We start from the raw sequence: 27,546 nt of genomic DNA, 5'->3' as shown, positions 1-27,546 counted from the left end.
ACCACACAGAGGATTCCCCTTAAAAGCAATCAAACAAAGTGCAGTGCAGTTTAGCCCTTCACCAGTTTCCTGTGAAATTTCTAGGTTGGTTCAGTTTTTTTTTAAATCCATTATTTGTTTTAAATTTGGCATCAGGAGCACCTGGACAAGTTTAAATGTAACCTTTTTATGGCAAGACTAGACTTAGTTATGGACCCTGCTTTGCACTCAAATCTTGAACTAATATGGCTCAATTAAACTGCATAGGTGTGGGCATCCATATCCTTTTTTTAATTTAGTTTAAAGGAAAATAACATGGGAGATAGGAATATTCTGTTCCTTCAAATAGGGTTCAATTTCCACGTTTGACAGTTTCTCAATAAACTTCCATTTTTGTGCCCCTTATCCATGTCATGCCCGATTGTCCTTTCCATCCCATCACTAAAAAATACAGCTTCTGCTCAAAAACATTTGAAACACTTTGATTGGAAGAAAGAAAAACCTTGGTTTAAGTCTTCTGTCACCATTCTACAACAAAACTGAACAGTTATTGCCCACGTTTGTCTTTACTATAATTTGCATTGACTGGTTTTCATACTGTATTCACATGGGTGTATACTTCACTAGGTGATTACATCTCCAATAACAAAGGTTATATTTCATCAACACCTTGTACATCAAGCATCCAATTTTCATAAATTTATTTTCCACATGTAAATTTATCTTACCTTCCTGAAACAATCAAATAACTCCATTTTCTAAGAAGCTGATATATATGAATAAAACTAAATTTGTTAGTTCTAGAAAACAAAGGGCAAAGAAATTTTCTCAATGTTTTTTATTACAAATTCTTCAATTACAATACAAATTTGATAACATATTCATTCATTCATCAACAATTGGGCTTCGTCATGCATTACTTATCACACGATTTGTCAGTTCTATCAGAACTTCGCGTCTGAAAAAGAAATAATTAATCTGAGGCCTTGCAAGGACTTAAAATAAAAGAGACAAAGTTACATTTCTATGATTGTAATTTTTCCCCAAAACAATTTTCAGCTTTTTATAGGCATCTTGCTATGTCCACTGATGTTGGTAAGTGCTGTACCACATAGGAAATGAAGTATCAAAACTTTTAAATTCAAATTAAGGACTATTTTCAAAGGCAAAGTTTTCACCCATACCTTCAGATTTCAAAATTTATTAATTGAGACTGGAGGTAAACAATGGGCTTCCAATACCAGCAGTGACCATCCACTCAACAAACAAATTCTTCTTGAGCAGCAAAACCAATTAACTTTTCTCTGAAAACAGGACTCCCTCAAGTTGAATTCAAAACTAAATGTATGCAGCATCTTCACCAATGGCAAGCAAGATGGAAAGGAAAAGCCAATATACTTTTAGCAATTCATGGGATTAATTCAACCAATTTAATGAATAAAACAATCTGTTGCAAGGAAGTGATTAAGTGATTAATCATCACACAAAAAAATCAGCATCAAATTTTGCAACAGTTCAAGCGATGTTGTGGCTAGTTCTGAGTATGCAATGACCCTTGATAGTTGTTTATATGTAATGCTGATTTCAATCCAAATACTTTATTTTTAAATGAATATTTTCAAAAGAAATTTATTAAATTTTGAATTTGTTTTTTTAAAATCTAAATGCAAGAAATTTCCTGAAAATAGCAAAAGAATGTTCTTACAAGGCCTCATTTAAAAAAAATGAAAGGCAAGTACATGTAACATAAAATCACAATCAGGATACTTGTATAAACACAATTGTAGTGACAAAACAAGTTCAGCAACTTGAAGTAAGAATCCTGGATTAAAAAGTAAATATTGTGTTCCCCACATAAAGTTTTACTTGTTTACCCATTATCCTTCCTACAAGCTGCAGCGTACATAAATATGAACAATTTATGAATGTAAATTCTCTGAATATTCTACTTTAAATACAGATTCTATGCAATAAAAAGACTGCTATACAAGTTAACAAAAATGTCATCACCTTCAAGTCCATTGTGCCCATAATAGGACCAAAAAAAATCTTTTTTAAAGCAAGCACAACTTTTTTTTGCAGCTTTAATTACACAATGGTTCACTTCAGGGTGAAAATTTTATGCAAATTAAAAATAAAATTAACTTAAGTCTTAAATTAGACAACATAAGCAAAATCTATTAACATTTCAAATTTTTGGATTTGGAGAAGAATGCTATAGTTTATCTTGAAGAACTTTAACAGTAAATAGAGTCAACGAACGTGATAGTGTTCACAACATATCAGACATACAAAATTGACGGTAAAAACGACTACAATAGTAAATAAAGATGATAAAAGGTGCTGAACATATTTCACATACTGCATAAAACAAGCTTACACAACACATTTTACATTAAGATGCAATATACTGGTGCTTCTTGGCATAAATAGATTCATCAATAATTTTTTCGTATCACAATGCACCTCATGAAATTCTCAAACACATAATTTTAAGAAAATGAAGTGTAAACTTGCCCATCAGAAACATACAATATTTGTACATAAAATGGGTATAACATCTAAACACTTCGATAAATATCTTTGTATCCTATGGACTTGAAAGAAATTGACACATTATTTATGAACTAATTACAAATATTGTCATAATTTAATGATAAATACAATTGAAAATGAGACAAATACTCTATCATAATTTAATGACAAAGAACCACTGGAAGAAATCATTATTTAATTTTTTTTAAACTTTATCTAAGAAAATCCTTATAAAGAAATTCAAGTGAGGACAAGTCAATGTACTATACAATGTAATAGATCATGACTGCTTTCTACCAAAAATGGGAGACCATGCACAATAACCTCCCTTGAATCCAACAAATGGCACCACCAGTAAGTCTGGTTAAACAAATGAAGAAAAGAGTTTCTAAGAAAGACTGAAGGTTGAATTGTGCTAAAGAATTTCCAGGAATTCAAGACAAGACCATTTCTTCCTTTAACTGCAGCTGAAACTGTCTTCATTTTCATTTAGGACTAAGATGACTGTTATAAGTCTTTTGGTGAAAACCAAAAATGTAAACATGACCATCCATTCAGGGGGAGAACCAACAAGATTTTCAAGATGGCTGATGTGTGTTGGCCATATTGAAGGTATGAGCGCCATTTTCATTTAGGACCAACCAGTCCAGTGTTCAGAAGGATCAGCAATTAACAGACTTGTGCTAATGCATGGATGGATATCAGACAGATGACAGACAAGAATCAAACCAATAACCTTTTTCTAGTCTATGACCAACCTAAATATAATCTTGCTTCATAAAACGATCTAATGCATGTTCTCATATGTATTAAAAATAAGCAGTATTTGATCATTCCTAAATTATATCAACATTCAAAGTTACATGTTCAATAACTGAGAAAATCGTCTTGATCTTGATTTTTCATTTTTTATACATTTTTTTTTACTTTTATGCTTTCATGTACAACATAAAAAGTATATGCATTTAAATTCATGGTTACTTGTTTCATATAATATTTTGTATTTAAAACAATCAAGCTAAGAAATTCAACATTTTATTTTAAAAGGTTTTTGGATTTAAAAAACTCCAAGAAAGCAAGGAGCCGCTATAAATGCTACATTCCAAGGTAATCCCCGTTTCTAAGATATGTACATGCCATGATAAATATGATAAGAATCCTACATAAATATAATGCGGGAAAGTAAAATTCAAATTTTGCAGTTAAAATGAAAGAATGGAGGAAAATGAAACATCTAAAATTACACCAAGGGAAAAAAAATGAAACAAAATCAGAACCTGGGCAAATAAGGTAAATACTTCAAAATTAGCTACAGGATTAATGATAATCCAAATGACAAGGATCATTTTTTTTCCTGTGGTGCCATCTAAGTTGGACATAATGAGCATTGATGGTCATCACTACAATGATACAAAATCTCCTTTTTCTATATGCAGACAGTACCAAATACCATGTCCAATGCAAAACTCTTTCATTTAACTCGTGTTACATCATCCAATACATAAAATATAAAAAAATAGGATAAATGGTTCCATTTAAATAGGAAGAAAAAAAACTCTGAAACTGCTTATGATGTGCTGGCAAGTTGAGAATGGCAAAAGCAACATTGCATACTTGTACTGGACCACATCACACCTATTCGTAAGCTGGACACAACTGCAATGACCCAGATCTAAGTCTTTTATGAGTAATCAATAGAACAAAAACATACCCTGACCTGCTAATGCAATTATGTGACAGAAGATAAGGGTTTATGTTGTTTTGTACCTCGACCAGACTTACAAGTGAATATATAGATTACGTATTTTGACAAATTAATTTTTAACTAAAGGAAAAAAAATGACAATGACAAATTTCACAGCTTACGTGAATCAAGAACACAAATGCATAAGCATATCCTTCAGGTAATAAAATATAATTATAAATTTGTCCTTGCTCCCTTTCAGGCCTTTTCCCTTGACAATGTTTTGACATGGTTCCAACATGACAACAATATTGTTTAAAATCTGCAGGCCACAGAAATAAACAGGGTTACTGTGATGGGCCAACGACATAATCATGCATACCCATTGAAGTACTGAATGGCACATCTCATCTTTGACAACTTGTCACATATTAATCCAGAATAAAGCAACAATGGAAAGTCAATTATGAATTTCTACCAAGTCGATACAATTCAAATTCATTGTAAAAGATGTGCCAAAATACTAGTCTAATAAACTTATTGCACCATACATTTAAACACTTTATACAAATAATGCTCTTTTTCATGTCTCTATCTGTACAAATTTTGCTGTGAAATGTCTATTGGCAGTATCCTTAAGACTAATCCTTAATTACAGTAGCATGCCCATAACAACTACAACATCTGGTGTAACATCGTCTGGCTTACCAACACTTACTGTTGTAACAGTTTACCATACCAAAATTGACAGAGTGTACAACAGTTTGCCTTATCAACACTAGAACATGGTTTAACACTAACTTTTGAGGAAACTAACAAAGGATGCACAAGGAGATGTGTACTATCATTGATCTTCCAGTTATCTGACACCCCACAACTACATAGTAGTCTGCAAGAATTGTCTAACGCAAGGTCAGACTGATTACATATGCCACTCCTTTGTTTTATTTCTGGACAGATCATCACAACACTCTGGATTTGCATGTATTGTCCTCATTCATCATCAGAAAGAAACTTGAAAGTAGTGTAGCCTAATAAATTAATAAACTCTGCACTGTAGCATCTATGCAGAAAATGACTGCCATAAAGATATAATAAACTGTAGCCCATATTGATATGAAATATTCCACAGAAACTATTGTGAAAATGTAGCAGTAAACAGCTATGCGACAGATTTCACTAATAAGAACCAGCCTGCTGACAAGATTCCTTCAAAAGCAATTTTTCAATTTTTTAAATATAAAATATCAAGTACCTTTCTGAAATGGCATCAATAAAGCAAAGATTTCAAAGGACTCGGACTTTTCTTCAGTAAAACATTTGTTGTCCATCACTAGTCTTTTTACCAACTTCGAACTCTGTTTTGAATATTGTTTTTTACACTCAGGGTTAAGTAAAAACAAATACCAGATTCTGAAGAAAACATTCACCAATTCTGTACAAACTTCATCTTTCTTTTTCTTTTTCTGAACTGAAAAGCTGCAATTACATTCAGCGGCATGATCAACTTGCACCAAGATTACAAAATGAAATATTTCAAGCTGCTATCTATCAACAATAGAGCACCATTATTTTCCTCCAAATAGTACAAAGTTGCAAAAGCAGCCCTGACCTCTTATTTACATGCATATACTTTGCAAGTCCTTCATCTACACAAGCATTCAATCTCTGGGGTGTTCCATTTAAACATACATGTTACCCAGGGATAACAGTTTTTTTACAAATGATGTTGGGATACTTTGATTTCACAGAGTTCATATTAAAATGATAAGAAATATCTAAACTACATCTATGGGCAAGTACCCCAATTTAAAAGTGCCTTCCCTGGGTTCCATGTATGTTTCAATGGAACGACCCGCACGCCTTCAGCCATCACACCAACTTGCAAATTGGACTGCTATTTACATTCAGCAATATGTACAGATTAATTGTGACTTGGAAGAATTGCACATAGCCACATTATGCCTCCTTGTTTTAAAATGCTGAAAGACTAATGCTTCTTTTCAAACCAGCACCAAGTAATCTCCCCTTGCTACGTGTCGTTCTGCCTGTTGCTCCATTCATTTCTATGCTCCTGGTTAAAAAAATGGTTGCTTCTTCAAGTTTTCTAAAAAGAAAGAAATAGACTTGTATTAAATGACCATGCATTTTCATATGTCCTAAGAGTATTATTTATAAGTAACAAGCAAATTCAATTAATTTTTTGGCACCCATATACTGTGGTCACATCATACAAGTTCACAACATTGAAATCTTACTCCAACCTTCAGGATGAAGTTGTAAGGCTGCCAATGTTGTGAAATTTACAATGACAAAACAAGTGTGATGGACAAATGGAAATGCAAATATGCACCAACATTTTTTGCCAAAACAGGTGTTTGACAATACAAATTAACTGGCTCCAACTCTCGCTTCCTTTTAAGAACCCAAATTATGTAACAGAAAATCATACCAATTAATCCAATTTACAGCCAAAAGAAAGCATCTCTGAAAACAATTCTTTGATACACAATAGTTGTGATCATACATAAATTTCAACACTTATGTGCAATGGCTGTAATCATACAAAAATTCTATACTTTGATTGGTATGCAATAGTTTTGTGTGTGTTTGTGTGATTTGGATTTTTAACATAGCTTTAAAAAAAATTCAGTCATATCGCTACGATGTCTGCAGTGTGACAGTTTATAGTGATGTCTAGCACTGGGGCATCATGCCGCATACATGTAGCATAATGTCCCACCCAGTCACATTATCCTGACACCAGGCCGACCAGTCCTAACACTAACCTCCTAATGCTGAGCGCCAAGCTAGAGAGCTGTTAATACCATTTGGTATGACTCGGCCGGGGATCGAACCCACAACCTTCCGCATCCAAGGTTTAAACTAGGCCACTGGAGCGGTATGCAATAGTTGTAACCATAAAAAAAATTCTATACTTTGACTGGTATGCAGTTGTTGTTATAGGGTTTAAAGCCATTTCTCAGCACAAGATAAACTATACATGGTGGCCAGTATAAATGGTGGAGGAAGAACCAGGGGAAAACCCCAGAAAGAACCACTGACCCATGAGAAGCTATTGGCAAACTTTCTCATGTACCCACACTGGCAGAGCCGGAGACTTGGACCAATGCAGACAGATGTTTGATGGCAGTTATCCTTAACAATGAGCACTTTAGGCCACTCAAGGCCCACATGCAATGGTAGTCGTACATAAATTCCATACTTTGATTGCTATACAATACTTGTAATCAAATTCTATACTTTGATTGGTATGCAATAGTTGATGTCATACATAAATTCTATACTTTGGTACGCAATAGTTGTAATCATACATAAATTCTACATATACAACATAATTTACATAGCCAATATTTGCTTGTGATTGTGTGTGTGTAATACTTAGATTTGTAATGTAGCTTTAACAAATTTTTAGTCATGTCACTATGATGTCTGCAATGTGGCAGTTAATAGCAATGTCTGGCATTGAAGCATCATGTCACATCCAGTCACATTAACCTGACACCAAGCCAACCAAATTCTTAATGCTGAGCACCTAGCGAGGCAGCTGCCAGTACCATTTGTACAAGTCTTTGGTATGACTCGGCTAGAGTTTTTACCAGCAACCTCCGAGGTGGACACTCTAACCACTAGTCTCTTGGGATTGTAGGTTATAAATAGGTTGTTGGTCAGCTAAGAATATTCTAGAAGCAGACTTGTTTACATTCTGAATGGGATTTTCCATCAGAATGACTCGCATATACTTTAACTGAAAATGTGTATGAATAGGGACTTGGTAAATAAATATTTCATTCATTTTAAGACCAGTCTGGGATCCTTTACAGTTGTGTTGTGATTTAAGAGGAATTATTTGAATTATTCGTTCAAATTACTAACAGCTCACTGGCTTTGGATTAACATATTATTCTGGAATTATCATAAACTCATTTGAAGTCATTCTGGATAGCATCAGGAGATTGAAGACTATTGGAATTCATTCACAAATCTATATTTTGGACAGAGAGGAAAATTTTAAGATTATATAAGATGTAATTCACAATACTGTCTCTTAAATTTTCACTTTGCAACTGCACTTCTGTTACTTAATTTTAAGACCTAGATTCGCAACAGCTCAGCTAACAGTATTGCATATCCACAACCACACATATTCCTGAATAAATGGCAGGAAAAAGTTTACATTTTCTATTACACCAAAGTAAGATCTGTCTGCTACTTACTGTGAAAGAAGCTGATTTTTAAACCTCTCTTCATTAAGTTCTTTGCGGAGTTGAGCCCGGGTCTTGCGGCCCTGAGGACAGAGGACAGGATACTGCAGCAGTGACAAAGCAGAAGGCCTATCTTGGGGATTCTTCTGTACCATACTCTGAAAACAAAAAACAGATTTACAATTTTTTTTCTTCAGGATTTTGCAGAAAAATATTGCATGTTAGCCATGAAGGGACAGCAATCACATCAACCTCACTTTCCTATCTTAACCCTTAAAGTTTCACCATAGTAAACTTTTTGCAAAATTGATGGTCACAAAATCATCTTGTGCCGATATCTCAATTTACATTTACTTTTTTTGTGTGAATGCAGTTTCAAGATGGTTGTAGCTCATCTAATGGTGGAATTTGTATTGCCTGCTCATCCTGTGACAATATAGCACCACTAAATGACTTGACTCCACATCACAATCTCAGACCTGCCAACCCTGACAAGTCCATCTCAGTAAGGCAGTTGATTTTTTCTGTAAGATTGACTGGTTTTCAGTAAGGTGTAACAAAATATCAATAACTGTTTGCTACTGTAAAGCTGGAAAACGTAAATAAAAGTTTGATGCATCAACGATAAACATTATGCTCAACTGAAATGTTTGTAAAGTACACGTAGACTTTATTTACCACTAGTACAGTTGCACAAACTCTAGTTCCAAACCCTATGCAGCTCAATGGCTTGTTGCCATCTGTCAAATTGACATAATTCTTTGAAATTCTTTTCCATTTCACATGACGATGGCAATCATATCTCCCACAAGTCATACTCAAATTGGCATGTGATGTCCAATAAGCATAATTGTGTCCTTTCCACCGTTTAGTTGCAAGAATCTGAATACTCCTTTTTATTCTTCTGTGTTGATTAAACACTTTCTAGAAGCTTATTTCCCCTTTCGTCTTAAACATGCATCGCTTTCTGGACACCATCTTTAAAAACTCTATAATCAACAGTTGTTCATGCAGTTGCTTCACATGAACAAGTAGATGCAGTTTAAAGCGTCTGGAGTGCTGCTGTTAAGTTAGTCTGGTTCCCTGGCTAATTTCATTAATTCTAAGATGAAACCCAGATCCAAAAACACGGATGAACCAATTATCTGGATTTTGTGACAAAGATCACTTGTCACTAGTTTTTACTAGTATGCTGTAAGTCCCTATTTTAAGGGTAATTTTCATAAGACTTATGGCAAAATTGTAAAGAGTTGGCAGGTCTATAATCTAGATGATGCCTTTCCACCTGAAACCAATGAAATAAGATTGTTATGCCTCCACATCCAGCTTGATCATTTTACACAGCTTGTATAACTTTTTGGAGAAAAATGAGTACAGATAAAGGTTTTATACAAAGTGACATGGATTTTTAAAACGTAGACAACCACTATCTCCAGGTTGTAAATGTGTTGTGTATAGTTGATTGTCTGATCTTCAACAGGATCTTGTACAATTTTGGAAATGATGATAATGACCCATGGAAAAGGGGTGCTTCTACTCAACACTTGGTTTAGCCAATGCTCAAGTTAACTATGGCTGCCCTGCATATAGCTGCCTGAGTGAATCCCTAAATCTCAATTCACGATTTTATTTAATTAGGGAAGTTAATGTAATAGCTTTAATGGTGCTGATGTCTCTTCAATGCCAGAAAATTATACCAAGATCTTTAAGTTTGCCAACAGGCAAGGCAAACATTTACAACATTTATAAACCAAAGCTTGAAGTTTTCACAGAATGGATGGACTAAAATCCCAATTTTCCATTAAAACTGCAAGAAGGAAGATGTATAAATTCAATTATCATTTGTTAGAAATTTTCCAAAATGTAATTTTTAGATCGAGAAGAGACATTACTGTCTGCATGATAGTTTTATTTTGTTTAAGCAGGTTTGGTCAAAAGCAATTGACAGAAACGAGTCTATAATAAAAACAAAAGAAGCATACTTGTTGCTTTGTAGCCAAACTGTTTAGTAGTCTGATTAAAATTCAATAATGCCTACAAACTGCAATAATCATGTCTTGCCATTTGTTCTCAGACTCGACTGGAAATACACGTTAGTGATGGGCAACTTGTTTATTATTTCTTTCAGGTTGAATGAAGTATAATATTTAGAATCCAAACATGTTACTAAATATCCCACAAAAAGACCCAATAGATGGACAAACAAGAGGATCCCTGCATATCCCACCCAAAAAAGACCTGATAGATGGATAAACAAGAGGATTCCTAAACATCCCACAGAAATACCTGATAGATGGACAAAGAGGATACCTAAATATCCCACAAAAAGACCTGACGGATAGACAAAAATAGAGGATTCCTAAATATCCCACAAAAAGCAATATTATATAAAAGGTTCTGCACTCACTCGCAATATCAAATTAAATTCCTTGGAGTAATGTGGAAGTTCTGGGAGTTTACCCTCTCGGATGTCATGCCACAAGTCACCATTCTTGGGAAGCTCACAACCACCACCCTGTAAAAGATAGTGAACAATAATAGTCATTTTATGGAAGCAAATTGGTGAACAGATGGGTAAAGTCAAAGCATGATACATGGGCATATAAAAGCAGCCATCAGAGGAATGTAATGCCATGCAATTTTGCTATGTCACATCCAGCAACCTTGACCTCTGATGTACTGAATGCAGATTCACAAGGGATCTGCCATACCTCAAATGTAACGGAAAGTAAAAAGGTGACCAAAGAAAATTGGTGCTGAAAAGCTTTTCAAAATTATTAACCAGGGTCTTCTCTTTGACAAGTTTGGACCCCCAGACTACTGTCAGTTACATGCCCAGTGTGTATAACATGGCAATCTCAATGGACTCTTATGTTGTTAGGACACTGGGGCTAAAATTCTTTTGGGGTAGGGAACCTTGGGACACACACTGGTTCCATGTTTTTGACACTTGGTTAATCGATTTGATTTGCCAATTATCATATGGAAGTTTAATAACTCAGAAGCTGTTTGAAATTTATGTAAGAACATCATGTAGTCGATAACTGTTAACACGCATGGTGTGATAAAAAATATTTACAATTTCAATCCTGCATTTTTTTTAATCTATAATTTTTGCGAAGTTAAAGTGGTTAGATGTTATTATTAAAATGACATACATTTTTCAGATCATACAAAAAGTTGCAAAGAATCTATAGATACATGAAGCCTATGGAGATCTTTTTGTAAATGATTGTGCTTATATCAGTGTAAGACACCAAAACATTACAAACTTCAGAGCATAAGAGATGCAATGTCAGAAGATTCTGACAAATTAAAAACATTTTTCTTCAAACATCTGAAGTGAGCAGTTTCTTCAATAAAGTACAATTATAATTATAAAGGCTGTACAGAATAGTGGTTATAACTATTCTGTATTTTAGGAATAGAGACCCATAACTCTTCAGCCAAATACAAATAGTGACTGAATGCTCCAAAATAAAACGATTTTTTCAGCAGGTATACTGATAATTTAATTAATTACAAAGAAACTAACAACGAACATGCTAAGGTTCAAAGTAACAAAGGCATTACTAATATATCAAAGTGCTACAGTTAAAGATCTTGATAACGCTTTATATGTTAACTAATGATAGCAAGATTCAAATTTTCAAAAGCAGTGCAACAGTTACTGCTGCATAAACAATGCATTAGCTTTTTAAAAAAGTCTCTCAACAATGCAGACAACTGATATCTGACATGGTGTTGCCAGCAGCACTGTCAGCACTGGTCTGCTACCATGACACTAGATCAATATCCCTCAGGATACAAGTCTCAGTCCGAAATATGTTCAACTGGTTGTTCATATGAAGTGAAGTACCCTTTTCGGATTACGAGTCTGCTGTTCACAAGGTTGACCTAATTGTACTATTCGTTTTCGACTGCATCATACCATTCAGCCAATTATGAATAGTAACAGAATACTTGGTAGAGGGATAATAACTATCATTACTATTTACAGTATTGTACCTCAAGTAGAATTACACACACGTACAAAAAAAATATTCTTACCACTTCAAAGATCGTCAATCCCAAGGAGAAGATGTCAGCCTTAGGAAGATGGCTGAAGTCCTCTGCTAGTATTTCACTAGGCAGGTAGCGACAATCTCCCTCTTCCACACATGGATTGGAAACAGCCGTTACATGTCCAAGATCACCTTAATTTAAATTTAAAAAATTGCCATTAGAAGAAATGTCTGATCCTCTGAGCAACTGTAACCAGCACAAATGTGAAATTAATATCAATTTTCAAAATCACATCCAGTGGCCTCTATTCAGTGAACCATTCCACAAATCTACCCGACTACACTTGACCAAAGTAAATGCAAGGAAAGTACTTGAAGGACCCAAAATGGTAATTTTAATTTCTGTGAGCCTAACCTCGGTACTTATGAATCGCAAGGTAGATGCTTCGCCAAACTGTAGACTACCTATAAAGATTGATGAAAATTTGATCCCAGAAACAAGACTTGTTGAGTGGAAAGCAACTTACATATAAAAATAAATTTGTCAGTTTTAGTAACCTCGACTGTCCACTTCTCCATCTCAGAACTAATGAGAGTTGCCCCTACCCATTAGGCCCACCCCCCACCCCCATGTTTATTTCTTATTGTATTGGTTTTAAAATTAGGTTCGGTAAGTAGACTCCTTTTTTTGAAAAATTTCACATTATATGCTATAATGATTAGAATAAGTAATGTACTAAGCCCTTCAAGTACTGGGCAAAACCAGGTCAATTAGATCCACAAATCAATTTCTGGAACTTTTGTTTAACCATGGGATGGGGAAAAATGCCAAGGTCAGCAATTAGAAACAAGACGGTACGTCAAATGGAATCATTTTTTGGGGCCCAATGAGTATTTTTTTTATAAAATCATATGACAACAGGAACAATCTCTCAGTTCAACACAACATGTGTCCAATAAAATGCAAGTCACCTTTCCTTCTTTTCTTTCTGAAGTACAGTGAGTAAATACTAAATGCTTGCCTATAATAAGATATTTCAAAAGGGGTATTGATTTATTGCTATTTTTACACTGGATAAAATTTAAAATTAATTGTACTTCATTAAATCATAATGTCAAAAGGCATCTAAATACAATGTTTTTTATTGAATCTTGCACACTTACATTTCAATAATTCTTCTTATCCAAAATAAAGTTAAAATCAACCACTTAAGGTAAATGTGCAGAAATTGCACTCAGCACGGTATAAATCTAACATACCTATCTTGTAGAGAACAGCTTCTTCAAACTCCTCCTCCTCTTCACAGGATTCCAGACCACTTTCTGGAGACTGCATGAACTTTGGGTTGCGATGAATGAAAATGTTGCCTGAACAAGACAGACACATGTAAATTCATTATTACAGAATTACTGTTTCTGGATTTCTTAAATCAAACAAAATACTGTACAGTTCTTGTGATCAGATCATGCCAAAGCAAATGATCCCCTCAAAATGGATTTCTTCCTTTTTTTAATACTAAAATGTACTCTATTTTAGTCTACAAATCCCCCTACAAAACCATCACAAGATAAATTCTCTGTAGTTCCATCGTTTGGTTCATTTCCACAAATTTAAGGTTAAATTTGATCTCCAATTTCCTCTATTTTTCCTTTTCTTTATTTTCTGGGGCTGGGTCCAGCTCACATATTTCCAAGGCACTTGCACACATACCAACCCCTGACAAGGAAAAAGTGCAATCCAATCGGACAAAAAGAGTAATCCGGGCAGAAAAAGAGTAATCCACATGACATCAAAAAATTCAATAAGCATGTACAAAATTATTTATTTACCCCTCTGGACTTTTAACATCATTTCTGCTTCATATATAGTACTTTAAAAAACAACAGTCTCTCTTACTGCATTTCAAAACACACTGTACCAACCGAGATTATAAATGTTAAAAAATGAGAAAACAAATTATTAATTCTTTGAAGAGTGATATACTGAAAACACATACTACGATTACATTTACATCTAAGGCATAATTTTGTGAAAGAAAAAGTGAATTGATTATTCCAAAAACGTAATGGTTGGCATGTATGCACTTGCCTTCACAAATCACTCACACATATCTTAGTTCCTCCCAAGAGTTCTTTTAAAAAAATGTTGTGGACAATATATAGGCCATCAGGTGCTGAAAAGTGACAATAAACCCCCCCCCACAAACATCAACCTTTATTTATAGAGAAATAAAGCGAACACACCAATCAAACATTAGTTAAAAGATTCCACAAAAAATGCTGAAATATTAAACTGGGGTTTTGTGGGTCCTCCCAAAACTGGGTCTTGAGGGACAACGCCCCTGATCCGGAGGGCCAAGGGCCCCTGACAAAAATGTATCATAAAACAACTGCTCCTGGTGCAACTTATGATCATAATATATATAAAAAAATAATCATTTGAAAAACTAACAAACTTTCCAAAAATTTCAACTTGACTTGAACAATTTTACAATACTTATTGTCACATGAAGTTCTTCTCCAATACTATTGGTGCTTAAGTTATTTCATGTGCATGTCAGTGTTCACATTGTAATTAAGTCACAATAATTTCTCAATTTCTGCAGCAAAAATATTATACTTCTCTTATAGTAATTAGTTGCGCTTTCTCCAGATGCATTCTGAGCTTCAATTTTTCCGTATGCAGCTAATTTTGTAAGTGCTGTTCCAAACATGATTAACGTAGAGCAGAGGTCACAAAATGCCAGTCCTCGATCGTTTCAGTTTTCTTATAAACTGAACAAATAAATTTCCGTCAACTTATCGCTCCAGCCATTCATATACATTTTCTAAACTTTTATCTAAACTTCTCATGTCATGGTCTGTCTCAACAACTCTTGATGCCATTTTTTGCAAGCACGCTTCTGCTTTCCATTGCCATCAGTTTCCATTATACAAAGATTCAATGGATGAATTTAAATTTGTGACCAATCAGAATACTCTACGAGAGTCATGGACTAACTAATATATGGAACGAATAGGACTGAACAGACCGTTTGTAAAAAACTGGATTCAAGTCAGGAGAAAAGCAGAATTCTGCTTCAAAACTGAAAAATCATGTTTGAAGACGAGCTTGATTATTATCAATCTGATAAAACCTAAAACCTACAAATCAATAAACAACTAGCTAATCAGAGATTAGAAATTAATTCTGCCCACATTTTCCAGTTCTTAAGTAAAGAATACTGCAATTAAAAATCATTAAGGACTGCCTACCTGGTTTTATATCCAGGTGCACCAAGTTCTGGGAGTGAATGTATCGCAGGCCTTGTGCAACTTGATACAGGATTTGGGAAATCTCCGTCTCTGATAAAAGACATCCTGTTCGTCTATTCTCCTCCACAAAGTCGGCTAGGCTGCCACCTGCAAGAATCAGAAAAGTAACAAGTATAAATAAACTGAAATGTTTTATATCTTTCATACAAATGGAAAGGAGGATATGACTATAATTTTAATCACATCCATAAATGGTTATCTAGTAAGCAAAATAAGAGAACTGTACACAAGAATGAACTGAATTTGATTGGATAGTTTACACTATGATTGGAACTATGTACTTTTCTAAAAATAAATCGGACTATTTTGCGAACAGATGAAGCTTGTCCATATAAAGACTTTCCACCAGATTTCAGAACCATGTGTGAAAACATTAAAACTCTAGTTAAATCGGGAAATCAGAGGGTGAACCTTCAATTAGTAAAATTGAGCATCATAATACTGCAATGAATAGGGTGGATCTGGATAGATCATTTTAAGAATAAACTAGTAAGTTAAACTACTTTGTATATATTATTCCTAACAATAAGAGTACAGTAAAATGACTCATCTGCAAGCTTGTAAACTTACCATTACAATACTCATTTTGTATGTACATGTGGTCATCCTCTGCCCAAGCTGAGTAGTATCTTACAACATGGGGGTGTTTTCCCAGCACTGCGTGTGCATAGACTTCATTCAAAGCATTGCGTCTGCAAAAGATGATAACATGATTAATTCACCTCTAATCACATGACAAAGTCCCAGTATTCTTCATGTTTCAAATCACCTATATTAGTGCTGTTCCATTAAACAAAATACATGGGACCCAGGGAAGGCACTTTTAAAGTAGGGTACTCGCCCATAGATGCAATATAAAATTGCTATCATTTTAATGTGAACTGTGAAATAAAAGCACCCTGGCATATATTTTTTTATAAACTACCTTCCCTGGGTACCATGTATGATCAAGTTTGACTCTAAATACTGTTGCTTTGGTTCTTGATAAATAAATATGTGTGACAGTACTTTTCAATGGATGTGACCGTGGAACTAATATTGTAAACCAGACACTTTTATTTTCTCAGACTCATTTGAATAGTAGGACTTCAATTACAGCAAGCGTCTGGCAATTCAAAGCTGCGGACAATTCTTTATAAGGCCTTCAAAGAAGTTGAAATCAGTTGAAGATAATAATGTAACTGATAGCAATAATAAGACAATCAGACTAAACCAAACGAGAATAGTATCAGTGAATCAGCTCAAAGGAGAAAGTTCAATGAGATCAGATTTTCTGTGGCTGGCAAAATTCTTGGACTGAACATAATATCAATTCTGAACTAGTACACTGACCTGAGATGCAGCAAGCAATGACCACACAGTTTCTGTTATTGCTGATCCCAAGGTCAGGAAATTTCAGAGAGCAGTGAAAAAAGTTGCCAGTGAAAAGGAAGCCAGTATTCCAGTTTTATTCTGGATGGCCAAAGAGGATATTTCTATTATTAAATATGAGATTCTGACAGTTACTTGAGCTAGAGCATCTGAATATGATGGGGTTTAAAAACAGGGAAAAAGGTCAGTTAATGTTCCGACAAGTCAAAGGTATTAAATCAATACTAACAAGTATATAGGTATATCCTCTTATTTTCTGTTCCTAGTATATGTACTTCAACAAATAAAAATATATGCAAAAATGACTGCTATATTCTTGATGCCACATTTTTAAAATGGCCTCATTTTGTTCTCTCTACAAAACCCAACTAGAAACTGGTTTTAAGGGAAACAACATCAAGATTTCAATGAATTCATTCATCCTTTACTTACTCGTACACACTTCCTGCTACCGGAGTCTTCGATTTCTTAATGGCATATGTACAGCCATCAAGTCGATGAATACACTTGTGCACACCCCCAAACTCCCCTACCCCCAGGCAACAAACTTCATGGAACTCTTCATTATAGCGAGATGTATTTATGTCATGGAGGGCAAGTTTCTGAAAAGAAAAACGTTTTACATGAAAAAATAAGAATCATAAACCAATATGTATCGTTCCATAGCCCTCCATTTGATGTGACTGGAAAGCCTCACAATAATTCAATTTTTATTTTTCAAGTACTACCTAGATAAAACTACAAGTCTGACATTACATCTCAATATAATTTGACAAAACATTATATAAAAATTATTTTACTCACTCTTTTGGAACTGCATTTTATTCCACATACCCAAAAGAGTCCAGTCTTTCACTAATAATAGTCACACAATGTTGAAAGTGCTGTACCTTGACTATTAAACAAAATTATATTGTGTTTTTTTCTGATCTCAAATCATTTCAGGTAAAGCAATGTTTTCAACCAGGTCCCAACATCAGCATACATGATATGTACAAAAATGGAGACCTTTGTCAAAATATGGAATCAACTGTCCACATAAAGTACATCATCAGGTAGAATGCCAACTTGATACACCTCTCCCACAATGGGGTCCACAAACATAGTCCACACAGGTCTGTCAACTTATGTTTGTTCAAAGCATTATCAAGCAAATAAAAAAATGTTTTCTCCAATGGAATCTATTGTCTATTCCGATAATGAAAGAAGAGCACTCTGACTTTGCCATTTTTGTTGTCAAAGTCTCTTACACAGACTGGGTACATCTTTTGGTCATCATAATCACTGCTCCTGTCTGTTGCAATACTAAAAAGACCAATTTTCATGGCTTCTGCAATTTTAAGTGAATTATCTTCTGCTAATCACCTAACAATATTAGATGATTTTGTTTTTGCACATGCATATTTTCTGCAATTTTGGAATAAGGAAGCATCTGTTGGAACAATGGTCCAGTGTATTCTTCTATTGCTAGGGATAGTCAGTGTTCTATAATGAACTTGGTAAATAACACATTGGCATTTCTAAAATTCACGTTCACAATTAAGCAATGCTGTAAAAAAATAAGTTACCTTAGTAATAGAGTTAGTAAAATGAGCTAACTGAAGGTTTCTTTGTTTTACCACCATGACCAATATACAAATCCTTTTGCACACAGCCTGCAATGTGTGTGAAGCTGCCCTAGAATGGAATGCTGTATTGCACAATTCATGTATTCATCTCTGAATCAGTTTTTCTTCTTTTCCTAATCCATCTGTGAAATTATTTGAAAAACATTTTTGCTCTAACATGCACATTGACTAGAATAAATATGACTTGACTTTTAGCGCCAAATACCTACAGACTGGTTCTGTACCAGATATGAATTATAACAAAAAATCTGCGAGCAAAGATTAAGTTAGAAAACCAGTCTGTTCTTTCCTAAGAAATACAGCTGCTATAAATAGAAACCGAGGTCAAAAGTCTGAAAGTAGAAACCAGCACAATTCTTGGAAATAGGGCAGCTGCTATAAAAAGAACATAAAAATGTTAAGGAAAGTGCGTGAAAGGCTATGAACAAGCATACTCTCATGGATCATCCTGGGCTTCGCCATGTCGCAAATTGTAAATTTTGTTTAACCTTATTGGCAACAAAATATACCATCTGGAGATTTTTTTGCGACAACATTTTTGACTGTTTAATTTGTAATTTGTTCATTGGTGGAATGGAGATCCAAGTTTTCCTATGAGAAAAAATCTACAGCAATCAGTGATCATTCTACGGATTTAGGGAACAATTCACTGCACGCAAAGCTTGGCAAAATAAATTTCTGAACTCCTGGTTGACAGAGATGTACTTTGTGAAGCTAGCCATAAAGGTAGGGGTCATTTACAAAGGCAGGGGTCACTTAATTCCTGAATGCATGAAATCGACGGTCGCATTATATTACTTATCTTACAGTGCAGTTCCTTAAAAAACTTATTTGGAAAATAATATACATAATACAGATTGGCTTAATACCTGATGTTTCTATTAAAAGAAGAGAGACTGTAGGAAAGTAGATATTTTACATCTGATAATGCATTTATTTCAGGTGACAACAGTTAGACCACTGCACTAACGGTGATGCACAATGCAAAGACCATGGAAGTAGTGCAAAACACAGTCACGTAATGATTTACTTGTAATATTATGGCTGTATTACTTGTTGTCAATAAAGTAATAACTATCCCATCTTTTTAAATTTTCACTGCCTATTACATTAATAGACTGTAAAAAATATTCACTTGTTCTGGTGACTTTTTTGAAAATTGTCAACAAAATATTGAGATTGACGATTCTTTTGGTGACAGGACCATCCATGGCTCTTACGTCGTAGTTACAAAGAAGCAGTCTCTTCTAGAATATGGTCTGTGGGATTAATGGGATGTTAATAAAAATGAGAAAACAAATCATGAATTTGTTTTAGGAGGGGAATATAAAGAAAATAAATTTATGCATAAGGCATAATTTAGTGGAAAAACAGCATAATGATTACACCAAAAGCTTAATGGTTGGCATGTTTGCAGCCATTCTCGAACTGCTCAGTCACGGTCTTCCTTACTTGGAAAAGCAGTAGTGATTAGCATTTTAATATCTTGCATTATAGGCACTGCTTAACACAACACTGTTTATGCCACAACGTTTTATTGATCAATGATTCTTTTTTTATCGGCAAAAGACAGCCAATTTTTGTATCACAGAACTGATATCACTTGATTGCTTTATTACTTAAAACGCCTAAAACAAATTCCTGCATTTGGCCTAATCTCTCTTAATTACAATAAGATAATTTATTAACAGCTTGTTGTGAACTATTATTCAATTACTCAGCCTTACACCATTTCAGTTTCCTAGCAAACCAACTATCACTGGTCTGTAATTTGTGGACATAACATGTAAAAATATGGTGTCATTTTTTTATTCTTTTTAAATTTTTACAAAATAATTACAAGTTTTCACAAGATGTAGTTTTCAACTTTAAAATGGTATGTGAAATAAACAGCCTCAAGAACTGTACTTTCGTTCTACCACAGGCAGAATCAGATGTAGCCTATACAAGGCATATATTTTAGAGTCAAGTGTGCACTGTTCCCTATTCAAAGGTCACATGCTTCTCTTTGTACATAAAGGTGTTTGATATATGTATGACAAGCAGAATAGTTGTACAAGGGCATGGGGCATGCATGGGGATAAATATTAATAATGTATTAGTCTTTCCACAATTTAAGACAAAATTGCGCATTTTCGTCAGTGATCAAACTTATCACACTTTACTAAAATTGCAAGAGGGAGCTGATCTGACATCTTTGCACTAATGATTTTGAAACTTATGCTGGTTTACTCAGTTCACAAAATGTGTGATTACCTACTAAAAGTTCTTTGTATTGCTTACAATCTGAATAATCACCCCATACATTCAATTCCATATTTGCTGTCATAACATCACTGAATCTTTACCATCTTCAAAATACAAACTGAATCGGAAGACAAAACAATAATATCAACCAAAATCTGTATTGTTACCACTGCCTAACATAGCTTTGTTTTCCATGCTATTTGATTACCAAACTATGCAACCTTCCAACAAATGGATTTTGTTTGCTGAAATACTGACCCTTTCATTCCCAAGCAAGTCATGATGGCTTAAAGCACAATTAGTGACAATCAACAAGGCGTATTCTGAAAACTATTGCCTACATCGGCGAAATATGTAGCTGTCAAGCCCTGAACCCACTTTCACATATCACAATGAAGAATGTTCTCATTATAAGATCTGCGATTCTAAATCTTTAAATTTTTGCAACCATAGGACAGTGGTTATTTCCAGAGTTCTTCCTCCACCATTAATATTGGCCACCACGTGTAGCCTATCATGTGCTGAAAAATGTTGTTAAACCCTACAACAGCAGCAACAACCATAGTTCAATAGTTTTGATATAAAGATAGGCTTTATGCAGTACTTTCACTGCGTATGATGACTGATCAGAAACCTGGTCAAGCACTACACGTTTGAAAAGTTTCACGAAGGCAGGATCTGATGTCCGATTTTCAGAGACTGCAGTGCTCTTTATCAAAAACAAGCAGGCAATTTTACACCTGCCCACAAAGCACTGAATTGTTTGCTCTCAAATCTTTGCTTACAGGGAGTGTGAAATGTGGACACATTCACATAAATGACATTCAAACACCAATTTTTTATTTGAAAATTAGGCAAAAGGTATTTTTGTTCAAATTCTTGTTTCAGTACACTGGCTAGGGTCATCACTTTTTCAAGATACTCATCCAATTGGGTCAGCTGCATTTTAACAGATTCAGTATCATGTAAAACTGACAAGCTGTCAACTTTTATACACCTCTTGCTGAAAGTTTTATGGTCAACCATAACTGATAAAACCATCCATTACATTTATTTCAAATTACTTTTTCATAAGTAAAATGCAAGATCAACCTCCGGCAAGAAGAAGAAATTACGCCATTTTTACCTTTTGAACAGGCATGTCTACATCAATCTCATCTTCAGCAGAATCGTCCAAAAGACTTCTGAAAGAAAAAAAAAATGAGAAAATTAACATCAGAGATGTATACATTAAAAATAAAATAGCTTTATAAATTTTCTGCACCGTTTCACAGATGTTTCCTAACTGCATTATGTCACTCGTCACCTAAGTGCTCCAAAAGACATTTTTCTGCACATCTGCAAAAGCCTTAGCAAAATGATAACTTCTCAACCAAAAACACAAAGGATCCCAAGGGTTTTTGGTTTAGAGGGGTTTCACCATGTCTGCTCTGGAGAGAAAACATTTTCCTCCACATTTTTTTCCAAAAAAATGTTTTGGTCAGCAGGAAAAATTAGGGCAACCAGAACCACATACTCATAATAAATCTGTTGGATCAGTAAATTAGTGCTGGTCAAGTTTAAAGCATGTGTACTGGACATATGTAACAATGCAAAAGGACCCTTTTCACATCTCCATATGACCCATTCTCTTGGGTTTTGACATGTGAAGCAAATATTTAGCATGAAATTATTGAATGTGCATCCTTACTAATGCCTTAGTTTATACACTGGAAGTTTTGATTTGACCACAAAAACAGTATAATCAGTAGTCTTGATGTTTGAATAACAATTCCTATGCACCTGCGACCCACTAGTCAATCAATATTGTTCTCATAAGTAATTGGTTTGTGAGTTAAGTATATCAATGTCAACTTTGATTTTTGTTTTGAGAAGATAAATAGATTGTTTGCCTACCACTTATAGAGACGATAGGAATTGAAGTATAAAGCAATACAGTGAATCAGCTGTGACAACTAGAAAATAAAGTGGCAGAATAAAATCAAGGACTGGGATAAGTAAGATGTTTGTATGCTTTTATACCATCCACAAAATATGGGTACCTGTAATTATTTCAAATGATTCATTTTTTTTTTACATCTAATCAAATTACATTAATTAAAAAACAGCTGTAGCAAAATGAAATAATTTAGCAAAATTCATGAAAGTATATAACCACTTATCTACTAACCGCATGCAAATATGTCGACAATTTACTTGACAATAATACAATCCGTACAAGTATTATACTGTATGGTCTATTCCTTATACAATCTAATATCTATCCCTTAGGTTTTCCAGTATGGATGATGCTGACCATTTTGGTTCTAGCCAATCCATACTTTTTGGCAATCTAAGAATACAGAATCATTTTTCATAAGAGTTTTCTGGCATCATCTGCCACAGCTACTTGAAGTCCATGTATTGTTCCATAATAAATTCTGCAAAAAATACATCAGCATTTATGACACTGTAATGTGCAGGAAATGTATAATATGAACTCGTTTTTCCCCAAAATTCCACAGCATTTGCCATTGTAATGTGCTTCTTAGCCGAATCATGTCTCGATGTCAGTGAGGTCTACATAGTTTATGATAATGTCTATCCAGCAAATTTGGTAGAAAGAATGTGATTTCACCCAGTGCAATTTACTGATTACATCTGGGTAAGTCAATACATATACCTCAAAGTATTTCTGTTTGATTTTCATCTTGGCTGTACACTTGGCCTAGGCCAATAAATCAGCCCTTCACCTATTCATTAAAAACTTCAATTATCTGCACCCTAATGAGGCTAAACACACCGATATATATTTTATACACTTAGCAGTATCTCATGGATGTGCAGCTACAGCCTACTGTAGGGTTATGTAGATTATATTTCTTGAGCAATCATGTTTGGTGACTTGTAAATCCACCTGGAATAGCACTACCATCAGTCCTGTGGCCATTCTGAAATTCACACTTGATATGGCTGTTACCAATCACCAGTATGTGTTTAAAGTGTACCCGAGTTTGTTTCGAAATGATTTGCATGCAGCAGAATTGCTTATTTTAATGAACAGGTGACATCAAACCCACAACATCGTCCATTAGTATCAACACAGATTTGTGGCGTTTATTTATCAGACTACACTTGGCCATATTTGGTTGTGAAGATGTTTTTATCATCTGACATTCTTAATGCAATGCTACAATGATATATACTTAATGGATGGTTGCAATGTTACAAATGATTGGCAAGGCTCTCAATGAAACAAAGGAAACAAATATGGCAACAGTTCTGCTCATGTTCTCAAGAATGTGAGTCAAGAAAAGAAATAAAAAGGAAAACAAGTATGTTTAGTGAAAAGCTTTTCAATTTTGAAATCAGTATTTTTTTCAACTGCAAGACATAAAAATCTAATATGTTTAGCAGCATATTCAGAATGACCAGAATCGATGACATGTATGTTTTTTTATATATGCTATTCATGTACGTTATGCTATAAACAGAACACAACATTACAACTTCTAGCATATGCCTGCCCATTATATTTATAGCAGTTGAGTACATCTCAAGTCCAAGATCAATTGTAACCATTTTACCCTCTTTCTGGTCTATAATCTAGAGTAAAAGTTGATCTTTATAGCTGTAAAATTGATCAGGTACAGGTCTGTTTTATATGTCTACATCACTAAATCCAAATCCAGTATTTATTCAAAACTTGAAAAATCGTGGCCCATTGGGTGCTTCATTGGTTCTAGCAAGGATGATGAAACTTTCTGATGGCAATGAACTACCTTACAAATAAAATGTTATGTAATCAAAACATTCAAAAAGTCTAAAGAGCTTTTGTGCACTGTCAAGTGGTAGGGTAATATATTTTTATGGCAAAAAGGGAACTTATTTCATAGTGGGGGGAAAACTGTCCCTAACATGAGCCTACTTGAACTTCAGCATACATCGACTACCGTCGCAATGGAACAAATTCGAATGTATGTCAACAAAACGTGAAAATGCGTCCATTTGCTGGTATCATAGTGTCGATATAGGCTGCCAAGTGTGTGAGATGTACCTGAAACTTTGATTACTCATTCCGACGTCAACGACATCAGAACACGCTATACAATGCCATTATTTGAATAGTTAGTCCTATATGTAAGACATAGCACATGTTGATTTTGTTTAGGTGCTATGTCCTACTATCCAAATAATGGCATTTTCTAGCATGTTCCAATGTTGTTGACATCAGAATGAGTAATCAAAGTTCTGGCGGAATGAAAATATGACACTAGCAAATGGATGCCTTTTCCTGTTCCGTTGACATACATTTGAATTTGTTGCAATGCGACGTTAGTCGAGGTATACCCAAGTATGTTAAGTAGGTTCATGTTGGGGATCTGTTTCTTGAATGAAAGAAACCGTTGCTTACATTTCCAATAGACATAATATATATTGTATTTGTTTCGTTAAATAATAATATTTCAACTTAACCAGATTTCAGCATTCTCCGCTATCCAGCTAAAGAAACTTGAAATCAGGTCCATTTCTTTTGAGAGAATTTGAATTTATTACAGAAGGCATCAGAGTAAGTAAAGTCTGACTAAAGCATTTTTACTTTGCTTTGTAGAAAAGCGTCGTTATTTTAGTTGTCAGTTGTGTGAAACATACCTGAAAATTTTACTTTCATATCGATGTTTGTCAACATCAAAACACGCTTGTGTCATTAGTTAGGCTGCAAGACATTGATGCCCACAACATCAAGGTCTTACATGTAAGACTAAATACATTCTCTGCTGACTGGTACACGACTAACAGGTCTATCTTTATAGACCATTACAGTCAAAACTATCTTTAGACCATTACTGTCAAAACTATCTTTAGACCATTATTGTCAAAACTATCTTTAGACCATTATTGTCAAAAACAAACTTTACTGTGGTTGTTGAAGAAACAAATGTGCCGAATAAAGAGCAACATTTCTCTGATTAATCTTCCCCTCTATTTAGTCCTACATGCAAGACATAGCACATTTTGATTTTGTTTAGGTGCTATGTCTTACTATCCAAATATCGACCTTGTATAGCCTGTTCCTATGCCGTTGACATCGGAATGAGTAGTCAAAGTTTCAGGAATATCTCACACATTTGGCAGCATATATCAACACTCTTCCACTAATTTATGTATAATTAATATACTTACTGTGCTGTCTTTATCCTTGCGGAATGAAAATATGACACTAGCAAATGGACGCATTTTCATGTTCCGTTTTTTGTTCATTTCGTTAAAGAATAATATTTCAACTTAACCCAATTTAGGCATTCCTGGCTTTCATCACCTTCCAGTCGAATGAAATGTAGGCCAGCGAAACTTGAAAACAGGTCCATTTCTTTTGTGAGAATTTGACTTTATTACAGAAAAAACAAAGTCTGACTAAAGCATTATTACTTTGCTTTGTAGAAAAGCGCCATTATTTTAGATGCCAGTTGTGTGAGATATTGCTGAAAATTTGACTTTCGTTATGATGTTAGTCGACATAAAAACACTATACAGCGCTATTAGGCAGCATGACCCTGACACCCAAAACAAATATCAGCGTCAGGTCTTCCATGTAGAACTTCCCCTCTATTATGACCATTGTATTTACTATAAAATGATCTTAATGCTTGGGATGTTTCTCTTGCTTTCACGTGTAACAAAATCGGGCACTAGCAATTTACCGATTTATATTTATTGAAATAATATTAACCTGACATTTTAAATTATACACTCTGCTGTTAAATGTAAATCAAACTTTTTTTTTGTCGTGCATGCAATTTTTGGGGCACAACATAATTATTTTATATATATTTTTAAAAAAATGTATCAGTATATACCTTTCCAAGTCTGCTCTGTTTCTTTTGTTGCCGGCACTGCAATATCCAGAATCGTTATGTTGATCTGATGAAGCCATGGGAGTGAAAGGATTCACGTTAGTCGGGGGACCAACTCGTTCAGATATATTTCGTTTCCTTTCCCCAGTTGGCCTCCTCCTTCTTGCTTTTTCTAGCAGAGATTTGGGCGTGTGAGGTGTATCGAAAAGTCTTAGCGCACGAAGCTTTCTATGGGGAGGTGATACAGGTGGACTTGAATGGCTTACGACTCGGCCACCTACCTCAAATTTAAAGTCTTCAATTTCGTCGAGTGAAAATGGAATTGGCGATAGTTTTTTTGCCCGTGTTACTCGTCGAGCAGTCTTTGTACAAGAAACTGGAGAATACTTTTGTAAATCTATCCCAAGAAATTCTGTTGACTGATCGATAGCATATTTTGATACACTCTCACTATCTTGTGTCCAGATCGGGCTTGAGCCATCCATGTTTTCCGTCTCATGAAGCTCATGGCCGCTACCTTCTCCATCGGAATCGTGATAAATTAAGGTCCTGACTAATTTATCTTCTCTTCCTCTAAAATGCGATCTTTTAGCTCCTCTGTTTCTTGATCGAATAACCGACATGTTGGTCATAATTCGATGAATTCAAACATTGAAATTTTGTCAATAACAAGCAATGTAGTTCCCTTGCATAATTGAGCTGTATAGGACGTGCACACGCCTT

General features: G+C 34.6%; 1 protein-coding gene across 1 annotated transcript; it reads right to left on the bottom strand.

Annotated features, from left to right (window-relative positions):
- Positions 1-802: 802 nt before the first annotated feature.
- On the bottom strand, positions 803-27,546 carry LOC149799035 (wee1-like protein kinase 1-A). Its single transcript, XM_089957992.1, has 10 exons — positions 26,827-27,546; positions 22,116-22,173; positions 17,547-17,716; positions 16,314-16,435; positions 15,684-15,830; positions 13,689-13,796; positions 12,475-12,620; positions 10,832-10,939; positions 8,437-8,582; positions 803-6,305 (listed from the first exon to the last, which is right to left on the bottom strand). Exons 1-10 carry the CDS (start codon positions 27,453-27,455, stop codon positions 6,173-6,175), a joined length of 1,767 nt encoding a protein of 588 aa, XP_089814118.1. The 5' UTR covers positions 27,456-27,546; the 3' UTR covers positions 803-6,172.

This window comes from Sinohyriopsis cumingii, chromosome 5, assembly GCF_028554795.1.
Source record: "Sinohyriopsis cumingii isolate HCF-2022 chromosome 5, ASM2855479v2, whole genome shotgun sequence".
NCBI classification, from domain to species: domain Eukaryota; kingdom Metazoa; phylum Mollusca; class Bivalvia; order Unionida; family Unionidae; genus Sinohyriopsis; species Sinohyriopsis cumingii.
Note: the sequence above shows the minus strand (reverse complement) of the source record. Positions and strands in the feature narration are given on the sequence as shown.

Coding starts and splice junctions, on each gene's coding strand:
- LOC149799035 (XM_089957992.1), bottom strand. CDS start 27,455: ATGACCAACATGTCGGTTATTCGATCAAGAAACAGAGGAGCTAAAAGA. Junction 17,717..22,115: donor TAGACATGCCTGTTCAAAAG/GTAAAAATGGCG, acceptor TTTTCTTTTCAG/AAACTTGCCCTCCATGACAT. Junction 16,436..17,546: donor GTAGCAGGAAGTGTGTACGA/GTAAGTAAAGGA, acceptor CATCTTTTGCAG/ACGCAATGCTTTGAATGAAG.